Source organism: Danio rerio, chromosome 21, assembly GCF_049306965.1.
Source record: "Danio rerio strain Tuebingen ecotype United States chromosome 21, GRCz12tu, whole genome shotgun sequence".
Lineage (NCBI taxonomy): Eukaryota > Metazoa > Chordata > Actinopteri > Cypriniformes > Danionidae > Danio > Danio rerio.
The window spans coordinates 45,230,001-45,246,199 of NC_133196.1; the positions used below are offsets into that span (position 1 = coordinate 45,230,001).

Consider the following 16,199-nt stretch of genomic DNA (forward strand, 5'->3'; position numbering starts at 1 on the left):
ACTGTCTGTATATTATACTGTATGTAATATTCAGGTCTGGACTCTGTGGAGGCCATTTCATGACTGTCTGTATATTATACTGTGTATTATATGCAGGTCTGGACCCTGTGAAGGCCATTTCATGACTGTCTGTATATTATACTGTATGTAATATTCAGGTCTGGACTCTATGAAGGCTATTTCATGACTGTCTGTATATTATACTGTATGTAATATTCAGGTCTGGACTCTGTGGAGGCCATTTCTTGGTTGTCTTATTTCTCCTTCATCAGCTGTTTTTCTCTCCAAATATGATTTCATTACATTAGTGTTGTGTATGGGCTGAAAAATAAGACTATTACAAATTAGATGCTTTGCAGTAGGAATTACATGCTGAATAAAACCTGTCTGTACTTTTCAGCATTCACAATGCCATCAGTTCAGGCAATATTGACAACAGTTCTGGCAGAAATGCAGATTAAACCAAGACAGAAACTCTTTTTGTTTTATTCAATCTTCTATCTTTCTCGAACTCATTCTTTCATATGTCTTAGACCAGGGGTCACCAATCTCGGTCCAGGAGGGCCGGTGTCTCTGCAGGTTTTAGCTTTTACTTGCCTCAATACACCTGCCTGGGTGTTTCAAGTATATCTAGTAAGACCTTGATTAGCTTGTTCAGGTGGGTTTGATTAAGGTTGGAGCTAAAATCTGCAGGACACCGGCCCTCCAGGAACAAGGTTTGGTGACCCCTGTCTTAGACGATTAGACCCAAACAGGCAACTGGGCAACTTTTCTGCTTGTATTAAATAAAGAAAATGAAAAGTAACAATGTTATGAAACCCTCACTAAAAACAAATGTAACTGGGGGCCTAAGACTTTTGCACAGTACTGTGTACATATATAGGACAGAAATATGTGCATTTACATTATTTAAGAAGCTTTCTAGGTATATAGAATCACTACACCTAAATATGTTGCATTTGGTTATGACAATTTCAAAATTTGGCAAAAGTGCTCACTCTGTGTGGTCAAGAGAGAATCAATCATAGACGTCCTACAATAGACAAACAAGCACTTGCTTTAATATTTAATTTCAATGTAAAACAAAGTACCATATTCGGTTCCAAGGCCCCACAGCTTGACTTTGTTGGCCTCATACTGCGCTTTCTTCTTTAGCCGGCAGGCCCTGGTGAAGAAAATCACAAAAAAAGCAATATTTAGGCTGGATGCTAGTATAATATTTCCATTTCATTGATCAAGTTAATTCACTTTAGTGTTGTGTATTTCAGCATTTTACTGATAAAGCATGACATAAAGTTAAAGGAACCATATGATATTTTAAAAAGAAGAAAAGTTTGTTCATTCGATGTAATGCAGTATATTTACATGGTCTAATGTTTAAAAAAACACCTTTTTTCACCTACTTTTTTCAACTACCTGATAAAGTTATTGTAGCCCATCTAAGTTTTAGGAACAACAAATAATAACTTGACTTCTGGTTGATTATTTGGTATCAGAGGTGGCTTACATGAAAGGTAAAGGCCTCTAGATTGTAAACATGATCATGCCTTGATTTTGATTATTTAATTAGGACAGTAAGCTCTGACTTTGCTTAGACAAAAGTCTTATCACTTAACAAAAATAATGTACAGTATAGAATATAAAGTCATGCTGCAGTGGAGAAATAATGAATATTGTGTATGACTCCCATGAGCTTGGGCAACTGCATTAATAAATCTCTGCAATGACTCAAATCACTGATTAATAAAGTCATCTAGGATGGCAAAGAAAGCGTTCTTGCAGGACTCCCAGAGTTCAAGATTCTTTGGATTCATCTTCAATGCCTCCTCCTTCATCTTACCCCACACATGCTCAATAATGTTCATGTCTGGAGACTGGGCTGGCCTATCCTAAAGCACCTTGACGTTCTTTGCTTTCAGGAACTTTGATGTGAAGGCTAAAGTATCCTTTGCCCTCTCCTGTGGTTTGTAAAGTAATGGGCAGCACACATATCTTGATACCTCAGGCTGTTGAAGTTGCCATCCACTCTGCAGATCCCTCATACTGAATGTAACCCCAAACTATGATTTTCTTGGGTCCAAGCGGCTTCCAACAGGTCTTACTTGAATGCAGTTCAACAGATGATTCATAGGAAAAATCTACCTTCTGCCACTTTTAGAAGTCCTGAGTGTTGTGATTGGCTGAATTCCAACACTACATTGTTCTTTTCCTAACCGATGCATCGTACTATGATAGTTCAGCCGCGAGTTACGTTGTTGTTTGAGAAACGCATACCATATTGAAACGATTTTATTTTACAAACAATTTTGCATCTTCAGCACATGATGGAATCTCTTAGCATATGCCTTTGGCGTTGTTTTTACAATCTTCATACCAACTGATGTACATGTGTGGGGAAGGGCTGGAACAAGGCATTTTATGTAGGTGTGGATGAGTCTTAACTTTTATTAAGAATATCTTTTTGTGTTTGAAACTTCAGCCTTTGAGACTTCACACATCTCATCTATGCATTAACAGCTTGCGTCAAAACAAAGTTCAAAGAAATCATGAATTAGCATGATATGACCCCTTTTGGCCAGTTTATGTACTGCATTGCAATTCCAAAACAATAGTGTTTAAAGGGCCATGACACCCCCCACTTTCAGTTAAAGTCTACTTCAGAATTTTTTCAAAAGATGCATGAATAATGGGCGTGGAGCTCCGCGAGCATCGGGCAGGAGTGGGCGTAGCCAGCAGGGGAGAAGGTGAGCGAACAACTGTTGTAGTCAGTTAGCTCACAAAATGAGACAAACCGTGAGGAGACGCATGAGTTTATAGTTTACAAAGTTAAAATGCAAAGAAATGAACAGTGCTTTAGTGCCCTGCTACATTTGTTATTCGTAATTTCATATACACATAACCACAATTTATATCATTATAAAGATAAGTGTGTTCATGTAAACACTATAAATGAGGACTTCTCCCTCAATCCCCGTATCCAGCAGACTCAGTGCAGCAGGTCTCCTGACCTGTCTATTTTAACCATTAACCCTGCTGGTAATCTGGATTTAGGCAAACACAGCAGCACAGTGATGTGTCTGAATGTGAATGAACTCCTGATAAAAGACAGCGTCCGCCATTCTCTAATTCTCTTGCTGCTCTCCCGACAAAAATGCTAGAAGCACACACACAGCTTTGCTGTATAATCGGCCCTGACAAGATCGCGGGGGAAAACATGCAACAAACCCCGTGGATCATGGAAACAAACGCATATGAGCCTTCATGAACGGCTAAAAACTGTGTGCTAGGGTCCGTGTCTCAGCTCCGGCTTGATTCTGGCAGGTCTGGCAGGTCTCATGAATAATTAAGCAGCCGGCTCTTCTCATAGGATAAGAAAACTCCGCTATGAATAATAATGAGAAACCGACGCGTCATCATTGCACTTGCAGTACTGCGCTACGTCGCCGATTTTGATCCCGCCCCAAAAATTATTTTAAACCCGGAAGCTGAAATTAGCTGACAAAAGCTCAAAATTATCCAGTTTTCCCCAAAATTACAGCTGACAGGTGCTAACATTGTCTTAACTGATGCTCAACACACACAAATCTGTTAATATAAAAAAAAAGTTCTCCAGTGTGTCCTGAACCTTTAAATGATTAGTAAGTGATGCAGATGTGGCTTTACCTGGATGCAAGCTTGTTCTTCTCCTTTCGAGAGCGAGGCCGAGCAGTAAGGGGTAATTCACTGACGGGTGTCAGGTCACTGATGACTTTATTGAGCTTCCGGAGCTCATTGCCAATCTGAAGGAGCTTTCGAGGGTTTGGAGTAAGATCTTCCACATCCGTTCTCCGGGATTTCTTCAATGTGTACTTTCCTATACATGCAAGTCAAACATTGGTGTCAAACACATCAGCCTTAATGATTTTGACAGATAAGACAGACCCTATGAGGTGAACAGTAAATATCTAACCATGATGCAGGCCATTCTTTTGGTACATGTTGCTGGGAAGCGTGTCTCTGTCCCATTCGGAGGGTTTCAGCATGCGCTCCTGTTTGAATGGGATGATCTGCTCGCTATACTCCCAAAAGTATCGGCGCTTTCCTCTCTTCCTGGAAATCCCAGCTGTCAGGCCTTTGACATCATCGACCATATCAGTGTCACATCCTGTTTAAAAGAGGGGATTGTGATGAGGAGGAGAAAAAAAAACCTTTGTGCACAGAATCACTAAACAATTGAAATCGTTCATTTTTTTTCAATGTTTTGATTCGCACAAGTGACGCGAAAAACATCCTGCCAGTCTAGGATCAGACATAAATATAATCTGTGCTTTGTACCTGTTGTTAAAGGGTGCAAAAGTCACTTTTTTTTTAGTTTGTAAGTTTGTGTGTGCTTAATGCAATATGTAGTCGCTTGGTAGCACTGAATTTCATGGAGCCAGATCAGTCTCAAAAATAATACATGTACAAAATACAATTCCTACATGCAGAGCACAATTCACATTTACAAAATCCAATTTGTAAATTCAAAACACAAATTATGAATACAATACACAATTTGTGAGTTCACAAGTAAATGTCATAAATATTGTCGGCAAACAAATTGGATTTGTGTATATTATGAATTGAGTTTTGAATGTGTGTATTTTTTAAACATGTTATGTATTTACGAATTGTGTTCTGTATTTACGAATTGGATTTGTGTATTTACGAATTGTGTTTTGTATTTACGAATTGGATTTGTGTATTTACGAGTTGGATTTGTGTATTTACGAATTGTGTTTTGAATTTACGAATTGGATTTGTGTATTTACGAATTGTGTTTTGAATTTACGAATTGGATTTGTGTATTTACGAATTGTGTTTTGAATTTACGAATTGGATTTGTGTATTTACGAATTGTGTTTTGAATTTACGAATTGGATTTGTGTATTTACGAATTGTGTTTTGAATTTACGAATTGGATTTGTGTATTTACGAATTGTGTTTTGAATTTACGAATTGGATTTGTGAATTTACGAATTGTGTTTTGAATTTACGAATTGGATTTGTGAATTTACGAATTGTGTTTTGAATTTACGAATTGGATTAGTGTTTTTATGAATTATGTTTTGTATTTACGAATTGGATTTGTGTATTTATGAATTGTGTTCTCTATTTACGAATTGGATTTGTGTATTTACGAAATGTGTTCTTTATTTACGAATTAGATTTGTGTATTTATGAATCGTGTTTTGAATTTACGAATTGGATTTGTCAATTTAGAATCGTGTTTTGAATTTAAAAAATAGATTTGTGTATTTACAAAGTGTGTTTTGAACTTATGAATTGGGCTTATATATTTAAGAAGTGTGTTTTGAACTTACAAATTGGATTTGTGTATTTTTGAATCATGTTTTGAATTTACAAGTGAGATTTGTGTATTTTTGAATTGTGTTTTAAATTTACGAATTTTATTTATGTGTATATGAATTGTGTTTTGAATTTAAATGGGATTTGTGTATTTATGAATCGTGTTTTGAACTTACAAATTGGATTTGTGTATTTACAAACTGAGTTGTGAACTTATGAATTGGATTTTGTAAACGTGAATTGTGTTGTGGATGTATAAATTATATTTTGTAAATGTCTTATTTTGAAACTGATCTGGCTCCATAGAGAATTTATGTACCTCCACACGTCAGGCACTGTTTTCTAAATGTTCAATAAATAAGCAACAGCATCAGATTTGTATCAAAGTCAGTGTGTAAATCAATGCATCCCTATTGTTTAGTCATTTGGCTATAACAGTAACAAGACAAAACAAAAACACATTTCATACCTGGCTCTGAGAATGCATCACTAGCATAGTCATCTTTATCTCCCTCATAATCCTCGTCATCCTCCTCTTCCTCTTCCTCATCATTCTCTGAGAGCTCATGTTCACTGCCAAACCCTTCATCGTGGTCTTCATCGTCTAAGTCCAACTCCTCAGCCTTTTCCTCCTCCTCCTCTTCTTCTTCTTCTTCGTCATCCACCTCTTCCTCTTCCTCTTCCTCCTCCTCTTCTATGTCAGCGGTCACCTTCCCTGCCAGCCTGGCCCTGGTCAAGAATAATGAGTAGTTGTGCTCTTCCTCCTTCTTTTTGTCTGCTGCCGAAGCGTCGGATCCAAGGGCACTCATGGTGAGCAAGGTTTCACTGCCGGTAGCTGAAGGGAAGTGGAGTTTGTGTGGCACAGCCCTTAGAGTCCCTACTTCTGGAGCGGGACCACTTGTTACCTCTCGTTTAGGTATCGCCACTCTCTTTTCGCAGCTAATGGACGAAGCAGTGTTGGCGGCGGTAATGACAGCTGGGTCCTCACTGACCAGTGAAGCAGTGGACTCCTGGATGGGAGTAGAGGAAGAAATACTAACCGGCTGGGCAGAGCTCTCTACCAAAGGCTTACGTGGTACGCTGAAGCATACCTTGGCTTTACGAACATAATCCGTGTTTTCCAGAAGCTCGGTTGATGTTTTGCTAGGACCATGAATTTGGGCCTTGGCCATTGTGTCAGTGCTGGAGGGAACAGGCCAGGTTGCCTTCTGGGATCCTTCGGCAAAGTCAGGCAGAGGGTTGCGACTTGATGAGGCGCCGGTCGAAGGGTTACTGAATCTATTGGTCTTTTTGGCCATGGTGGGAGTCGGAAACAAAAGCTGCTTTTGACCCACCAACAAATCAGGATGGTAAAGGGTGTCACAAACTGGCTGCGAGTCCTCACTGTTGAGCTGGGCCAGCGTGGGAGTCCGACTGATCACCTCCTCGTCTTGGTAAGGGCTGGAAAAGTCATCAAGGCCCAAGAAATCAACTTCTTTGGTGCCCCAGATGTCACAACTGGTAAGTCGGGTGTACTTGGTCAAGTCCTCCCAGTATGTGTCCCACTGCTCGAAATTGGAGTTGCAAGCAGGGTCACTGTCCACCAACTCGGGTAGATGATCCATGGTATCCAAGTCCTTGCAGTCCCCTACTGTGAAAATGTCTCCTCTAGGGCTCTGGCGACAAGTCATGTCCCGATCCTGCAAACATTTAAAAATAATATGGTTACCTTTTTCATACTTCACTGGAAAAAACATACAAAGTCGTTAGTTAAAAAGAGGTGTGCTTGTGACAAAATATAATCCTCATGATGTATAATGGCCTGTTTCCACTGAGTAGTACAGTACGGTACGGTACAGGTCGGTACGGGTCACCTTTATCAGGCTTGTGTCTCCACTGCCAAACAGTACCAATGATACTCTTTTGGTGGGCGTGGTGTACAACAGAAAGTTTCAGTCGCCGTCATTCTCACTTGAGGAAATCTCAAAGTAAAGCGGTACGGGTCGTTCACATATCACGATGCAATGTTTTGGCAGTGTATTTAAAAATGGCGGTTCCTTTGTTTTCATTCTCCTAGCTTGTGCACAAGCTACTGACGTATCTCTGTAAACCAATAGCGTTCAGTGGGTCTTGCTCCGCCTTTATGCTACCCTTTTGTTGTGTTAGATTAAGGGTGTACTCACACTATGTACAGTTGCCTTGAACCAGGCCGAAGCACGCTTGTCCCCCCCTTCCGTCTCCCACTAAGTCCCGCACTCACATTACATTCGGGCCTGGGCATGCTTCCGTCATTGATGATGCTCTGTTTAGTAAAAAGCGCTTTCGCTCAGTTGAGATTTCTGTAGTTATATTGTTTTAGTCGTTTGGGATGCGGTCACACGCAGACAAATACTTCGCCGAACAGATCAGCCACTTTTGACGCTCACAAACAACCATAATGCCCCATTCACACGGGGCTTTAGCGTCAACGCTCGACTGAAGGCGTGTCTGAAGTTGGGGCTAACCCGATCGTCATAGCAGCGTCAGCCAATAAAAAAAGTTTACCTAGTCCCAACTTCTGCAGCCTGCATAGCCTCTGAAGTGGCGCCGACGGTTCCACAATGCAGTTCGGCAACGCCTGACGTCACCTATTCAAAGTGAATGGGAAGCGTTGACGCAGACGCCCCGTGTGAATAGGGCGTAAGGTCCTCGTGTTGCAGGAATTAGGAGGTTTGCTGAAGGTGCAGCTTTCGTGCAGTGAGGGGTTTGCGTCTTTAGTAATCTACAACAGTTTGCGTTCATTGAACAGTAAGAATGATTAATAAATCCATATGAAACAGTCCCTTAAAAGTCACGTCTTCTCTTCAGTTTCGGGCTCAGGTGCGCTTTGCACTCACACTACAAGTGTACAAGTGAACCACGCTTAGGCACACCTCTTCCAGTCGGGCCAGGGCCGGCCAATTGAACCGCGCCTGAGCCCGATTCAGAGCACTCACACTTCTCAAACAATCCCTAAAACGGGCCTGGGCACGGTTCGGATAGCATAGTTACTATCTGACTATTATATCCATTACTATTTGTGGCCAATTGATTTTACCCCACATCCCATGTAGCCTTAGTAGTTTAAAAGCCTCAAGGTATGAATGAAAAAACTGAAACCAACACTAGTGAGGTATGTACGAACTCACCAGTTCATACATGAAATCTGGGTCAGAACTGTTAGCCAACAGGTCTGTGCTGGTCAGCGCCTGGTCAGCAAAAGAGCAGTTTTGAAAGGCATCCCCAAAGGGAGGATCCATTCCGCTAATGCTGGGCTATAAGCAAGAGAAACATGCCATTAAAATGGTTTCACAATAACTCAACGGGCATCAACATCTGAATGACAGGCCTCCTACCTGAGGCATTGCAGAGCACAGATCCTCAGTTCCTTGACGGAAACTTTTCTGGCACCTCCTCTGCCTCAATCTCCCTATCTTGTCGTCAATCTCTGGAGGAAGTTTGGTTTTAAACATAAAAAAGTTCTTGTTTTCAATATTGAGGCTTTAGCAGCACACTCAAGTCTGGCTGAGTTGTGCTCCTCACCTGACTGCGGTCTGAGAAAGGAAAACAAAACAGAAGAGAGGTTAGTTAGCACACATTTTAAATAACATGCTTGTTGACGTGACGTTGCATTTTGGACAACAACAAAAATAGTTAGTCTGCATTTACAATGTATCATTGGAATAATATTTGTCAATAGAACTAAAATATGTCCCAAAACGTATAATGTTGGAAAGTGTATGCCAAAGGTGAACCGTACAAACTCTAACTGCTAATATTGCCAAAAATGCATTGGCTGCGTCCAAGATCGCCTACTACTCAGTAGGTACTACTCGTCAGCCGTTAAAATAGTACGCTCCATACAGTATGAATGTGAAAAGTATTAATTGAATTTGGACGTACTACTGTACATCCAACATTTTGTCATGGTCACGTGACCTACCTGCGTCGTCATGGGATAGAGCAGCGTGCATGGAATGCGCACTTCAAAATCTCGCTGAAAGTAGTAAGTCATCCGGGTACTTTTCGCATACTGATTTTCGAATTTTATGAATTCGGACATACTACTCGGCTCGCATACTGATTTTAGTGTACTATATAGTATGGAAGTATGCGATTTCTGAAGCAGCCATTGTGCGTTGTGGGGGTGGGGGGGGGGTCATACAAGAGAGAGACTTAAAGGAAGAAGGTCTCACGTAGCGTTTGTGAGAAATACTACAGTAAGAACTAATCTTTACTAATCAGAATTTGTTGTGAAGTTGCATTGATGAGTCACACACAATATCGTTACAAAGTTCATGCGCGCACACACACACACATACACACACACACACACACACACACACACAGATACACACGCACACCGCTGCTGACACACACACACACACACAGGCAGGCAGGCAGACAGACAGACAGACAGACAGACAGAGCGCGCTTAGCACTGTTTTTGCACTCAAGTGTGACAGGATACAGGCTAACCTCCACTGCTGTGTGGATATCTGTGATGTTAATGTACAAAATAAACCTGATTTAACTTCCACAAACCAGGATTAAAGCTTTTTCTTTTATAATTGTTCTGACATGCGGCTGTGCTGATGAAGTAAAGCTGAATTAAATCGCTGTAGTTAATTACACACGTGCTCTGTTTTAAAACACTTTAAACATGTGAAACTTACTCTTAATCACATTTGATGATGATTGCTGATCCTAGCGAACAGAACAGACCTTTTATTCCCGGTTGCTTTGCGTATGTCTGTCTGGTCTTGCTGACATATACACGTGACTACCGGAACATGTTAATGCGCACAGCTGTCAATCAATTCGGTGGCCGGGTGAACCGCACTCCTACGTAAAGTTGCGGTCGGTCTGAAAACCGCTCTAATTGGTCCACCGTTTTTATGTTGTTAAATTGAAAAAAAAAAGGACTGGGTGTGTTTGTATCACCCCAATACAATGGTCCATACACATATGTTTGTCCAAATAGCTTGAAAAGTAGAATTTTCACTATAGGTGCCCTTTAACACGTTTACAAATTTATGTGGATTGAACATAAAACAATTAAGTTATCCCAGTGAAATCTTAAGAATTGTGTTGTTTCAGCTCATTTTAAATAAGCAGTTTGAACGAGCAAAAGTGAGTGTAGGGCATTTTTATGGCACAGTAATTTTTTTAAATAAAATTATTACTTTTTAAATCTCAAATTCAGCCTTTAAACAAGAAAAACTAACTAAATATAACTAGAAAAAATGCTTTTTTACTTGCCTATTTGTGTACAAAACAGGACACAAAAACCCTACACAGTCCGGTAAAGCAGGATATCTACAAACAAAATGTCACTTACAAGCTGCAAACTGGCACAGACTACGAAGCGCTGAGAGTAAACAGCTGTCAAAAGCAACTGTGTGCTGACATGAAAACAGCCACAAACAGGTTGGTTTCATAAGCATCAATGTTATGTTGTTGTTGTTTTGCATCTACAGAAACATTTTCTTAAAAGGCTCAGCCATGGACGCCAAAAAGTTACGGAGGTTGCCCGAGATCCACAGCTGAAGAGAAGGGAGCCTTAAATCGTATCGGTTTGGTAGGCGGCAATAGTGCAAAAGCATTGAACACTAGGGCTATTTTTAAAACGACACCGACGGCTCCCTTTCCCCTCGACTGACAGACAGCCATAGACAGCAGGACCCGAATCGCTGGTCACTCTTTGCATAACAAATCAACAACAAAAAAAATATATGCTGGAGAGCATGTGAGGCTTGTGCTGACCAGCTTCAGCGCCGAGCAAAACAATCCTGTCTCTCGCTTGTGCTTGATGACATCACTTCCTGCTTGCTGCACTGAGCGAGTCAAATAAGCGTCTTATCACCCTTTGGCTTTTGTGCACGGCAGGGTTTGCATACAGCCCACAGAAGCAGCAGAGTGAGAGAAAGAAAAACAACTGAGAAACATTTCCTTTTTTTCTGCTTACTCACTGACAGCCTGCAAACTAGAACTACATTTAGGACTTTCTACAGAAAATATGTAGCATAAAAATACATTTCATTGAACAAATACACTATGTACACATAGACATTACCTACAGTGGGGGAAACAAGTTTTGAACACGTCACCATTTTTCTCAGAAAACATATTTCTAAAGGTGCTGTTGATCTGGAATTGTCTCCAGATGTCAGTAACAACCAAATAAATGCTTGTATGCAAAGAAAACAAAAGTCATAAGTTTACAAATGAGTAATAAAATGAAATGACCCTGGGAAAAGTATTGAACACATGAAGAAAGGGGGGTGTAGAGATGCATGGAAAGCCCAGACAGCAGCTAAAATCTCTTAGTAGTTCCTCAGCAACCCTCTACCCTTCCTCATTTTGAAGCACAATATGCTGTCTTCTTTTCCAGGGATGCCCATGCATATTTCAACAAGACAACCACATTCTGCACACATTACAAAGCTCTGGCTGCAGAGAAAGAGGAAACAGGCACTTAACTGGCCTGCCTGCAGTCCTGACCTGTCTCCAATATAGAATGTGTGGTGCATTTTGAAGTGCAAAACGTATCAATGAAGACCCCATACTTTTGCCCATCTCAAGACTTGTTTGCAGGAAGAATGGGACAAAATTACACCTGAAACACTTCATCACTTGGTGTCTTCAGTCCCTAAACGTCTTTTAAGTGCTGTGAAAAGGAATGGCAACATTACAAAGAGATAAATGCTTTACTGTCCCGAACTTTTCTGATTTGAGGTTGTAGTAGAGCCACGCCTGGTGGCTGTTCAAATACCATGGCATTCCCTATAGGCTCAATACTCTGAGAAACGAGTCACGTTTTACTCCAGCAGCATCACGTAGTGACCTGGCCACTAAGAATGGTTCAGAATCCCTCTAGCCACTATGCAGGACTGGTATCTGTCATTCCCAAGACAAATCGATGCTGCATTGGCCAAAAAAAGACGCCCTACACCCCTGAACTACACCATACTAATGACTTATTGTGGTCTAAAACCAGGTGTTTCAGTTTCATTGTTCAATGCCTGTACTTTCATAAATGTTAATAAATTCAGTCAAATGTTAATAAATTCCGTCATCTTATGAGAATGGTTATTGGCTGCCCATGGTATTGATTTAATATCAATACTAGAAGTACATTGACCAACGGGTCACTTTCAACGACAAAACCACTGCGAGTGCGAATGAGGCAGGAGTATGATAAATAATAATGTTTAGCATTGAGGTCAACCACAACAAGCAGCAGCAAAACTGGGGCTGAATATTAAGGATGATAGGCCAGACGCCTTGTTAACTCATCTCACCACGAGCAGCATGTGAAGAAATGACTACCCAAGGAGACTTACACACCAGGGTTGTCACGAAACTGGAAGTTAGTACTAATCAATACAGAATTTTTATTTGCTGAATATTCATAATTAATAATAATGTGTTATAATTAATCAGTTTCATTCATAAATTTTGTTAATTTCGCTACAAGTGCTCAACAGAAATGACTATGATTGGCTGTGAAGGTCATCGGTTCACTGAACTCACCCCTGTTTACTGAGTGTCATTAGCTGATCACTCGTATAGACAAACCAGCTGATCGACGTGACTTTAAAAGGCTCCAGTGTCCCTGTATCTAAGAATACACTCAGTAGACCGCAGTGAGTTCGATAAACTAATGACCTTCATAGCCAGTCATAGTCATTTCTATTAATAATGTGAACACAACGGCAAATCAGCGCTGTTTAGGAACGTGCTCAACAGCGCTCAAATGTTAGCAGGACATGGAGTTTAGTACAACACTAAACACGCAGTGCAGAATAACTGAAGATATTAGCGTTTTCTTTGCTAATGCTAATTTTGACAGGCCAACAGAGCAAAAGCTAATAACACCACATTGGATGATGGGAAAATATAGAAGTAGAGATGATACAGAAGAAAGAGAAACAGATGAATAGACCACACAGCAGCTGACAATGATTATCTTGTGCGGTAAACAAGCATTGTTCTCATGAATACAAGTCCCTGAGCGGCTGGAATGAAAGGTCTCAATATGATCAGGAGTAGAGGACTATAGAAACATGAGAGCAGCTTTTCAAATGATGTTATTGAGCTGAATACTCTGGTCAGAAAAAGTCATTTCAAATTACCACTTGGAGTAGTTTAGACAATTAAAAAAAACAAGAATTGCGGAAAAGGTTTACAACACATGAGGAGGAGGATATACAGTCAAAAAAAGATCTTTGAAAAAGATTTAAAATGAGCTGAAACAACACGATTCTTAAGGATTTTTAGGGCCAACTTAATTTTTTTATGTTCAATTTAAATTTTTAAAAACAATTAAGTCGGCTAAATTGATCTGTGTTGGGACATTTTTTACAGTGAACAAAATGACATGTAGATATAAAGGTTGGTAATACAACACACTAAAACAATATTTTGAAACATTATTAAAAATGTGCAAATAACAATAATATTTATATATTATATGATAATAATACCTTAAAAATGATAAGGTTATTAGCTAGTAAATAAAATAACTTTTTTTTTAAAATGTCACTTTAGACGGTTCTTTGGTTTTTAACGAGGTAGATTTTCTTTTGTGTCAAAACCAGCTAAATCCACTTGTGCTTTTTTTTTTTTTTTGCAAAAACCTCTAAATCTACCTATTGGGTAAAGACAGTGTATTTAGTTGAAAATCACTAAAGATGCAATTGGAAATTATTTTGCCAAACATAAAACACATTACACACACCACCTAAAATACATAAAACTGTCAAGTAAGTGGCGGTTCATTCCACTGTAAAAAGCAGAAGGAAAATGAATGAATGAACTCTGTCAAGTAAGTGCATTAATCAATAACATTAAAACTGACATTCAATAAGTCTTAACAATCTGTTGTCATTTCTGAGATTTAGGATTTAGATTTAATGTAAGTAGAGCAATGTAAACATTGTAAACAATGTAAACTAAGCTTGTAGATTCAAATAATGTAGTGTAAAAACATTGTGAAACATCAATATCTGTGCATTGTCCATTAATATAAAATGCTTATCAGATCTATAGGTGTTATGAAGTGATATAAATAATGTAGAGTTTTATACATTATATTTATCTTTTAAAAAATAGCTTAAATTAGCAAATAAAACACAAGGTAGGCCTACTGGGCAAAAAGGGGATGCCTCTCAGACAATTCTCACCATACTTAAGGTCTTGGTTCCTTGTTTATCCTCGTAGCATCCATGTGGGATAAAAGAATGCTTAACTCTGTCTTTCGTGAAACGCAGTTGCTGATTAATAAATAGTAAATTAGACTCATTTAAAGTAGTGTCGATGCGCAAAAACACATTATGAATGCATGCTACACTTCCGACTGTACAGTGTGTTTTCTTTTTCTAATAATGCACAGAGTTTTGAGGTAAGGGATGTTTTCATTTGCCATTCACTGACAGTCGGACAGGCTCATCCAGTTTATCAAACTCAGATGCTCTTATTTGATTTGATGTTTTGAGCATGCAATTTTTTTTCCGTAACCTGGTAACAACCAGTACAGCGAAGAGACGGCAACATGGTGGCAACATCAAATTATAAGGCTAAAATTAAATGTCTGTTTATAACATCTAGGAAGCAGACATTTACATGAGAACACAATGAAAAAAATAAGGTGATTTTTATTTTTGCACAATTTGCCAGTCAGCAACCTTTTGTTACATAATTTCGAACTGCATTAAAATACTTCCACATTTTCCATAATGCACTTTATATTTGCATATCACTGAATTTTGCTCGTTTAATATTTATTACATATTGAAATTCTAAATTCACAGACGTATTTTTGACACATTATTTTAAAATATGTGGCTAAAAATAACTATTAACTTGTCTTTTAAAATTTTTTTGATAAAGCTATTGAAAAGTTTGGCAGAGCAAGTAAAAATCTGAACCATTAGCCCGATCTGACTAGTAGAAAAAATTCTTAGCGTTGAACCCTGATGTATACAACAAAACTTTCATTGCGACACATTTATAAACACAACACTGACGACCCTGGTCTCCAAACAATTCTTCCTCTTCCACTTGTTTTAATTATGGTTGGCAACACGACGTGGCGTCTCTCTGAACACTGTAACACTTAAAAAATTTAGATTCAAAAAAAAGTTTGATGTTTCGTGACCCTTTAAAAATTGTGTTGTTTTAACTCATTTTAAATAAGAAGTTCGAACAAGAAGCAAAAGTCGTTTTTTGAGTGTATAAAAGTAAATTGGACCGACGAGGTAAATAGAAAGCTACTTTAATCTCAAACCATACGATGATAACACCAGTTAGCTAATGCTAAATATTTAATAGCCTTCAGTAAATTATCAATTCATAATTTCCTCTTACAGAACTTCTTTTTTGTCGATGAAAGATTGACTTTCTGCCTGAAGGGTTTTGCAAGGCGGTGCAGATATATCTGCCAATTTAGTTTTTTAATTACACGAATCAAAGCACTGCTAACCTTACACATTACAGCAAAACATTGCATCACTTTTGAGCTTACGGGAGCACTACCAGCATGATTTTAAAATCAACCCTTTGGCATTTTTATTAATTGCACTGAGCTTCATGACATATTTCCTGTTTGAAATAATATGGGTCACTAGTTTACGGTCAAGTGGGTTTACAATCTGTTTTAGTCTCCTTCATCCTGAATAACAGCGTGGCTAATAAACAAAGAGTGCAAACACAGCACAGGACACATGACTGTGGGTGAAAGGAGACTAGCAGTAAGTATATTACTACACTTCAAAATGCCCTAGAACAGTGGTTCTCAACTGGTTTGGCCATTGGACACACATTTTTAGATGGTCCTCAAGCCGCAACCCAAATTCTTAGGAACTATAATA

General features: G+C 39.2%; 1 protein-coding gene across 1 annotated transcript in view; it reads right to left on the minus strand.

Annotated features, from left to right (window-relative positions):
- Nucleotides 1–16,199, minus strand: part of crebrf (creb3 regulatory factor) — a 31,864-nt gene that overhangs the window by 6,143 nt on the left and 9,522 nt on the right. Inside the window, exons 2-7 of the mRNA XM_005170286.6 lie at nt 8,682–8,879; nt 8,475–8,600; nt 5,798–7,007; nt 3,950–4,144; nt 3,664–3,853; nt 1,092–1,165 (exon numbers count right to left, since the gene is read on the minus strand). Of these exons, the coding sequence (XP_005170343.1) occupies nt 1,092–1,165; nt 3,664–3,853; nt 3,950–4,144; nt 5,798–7,007; nt 8,475–8,600; nt 8,682–8,798 (1,912 nt within the window). The 5' untranslated portion in view covers nt 8,799–8,879. The remainder of the gene's footprint in view (nt 1–1,091; nt 1,166–3,663; nt 3,854–3,949; nt 4,145–5,797; nt 7,008–8,474; nt 8,601–8,681; nt 8,880–16,199) is intronic.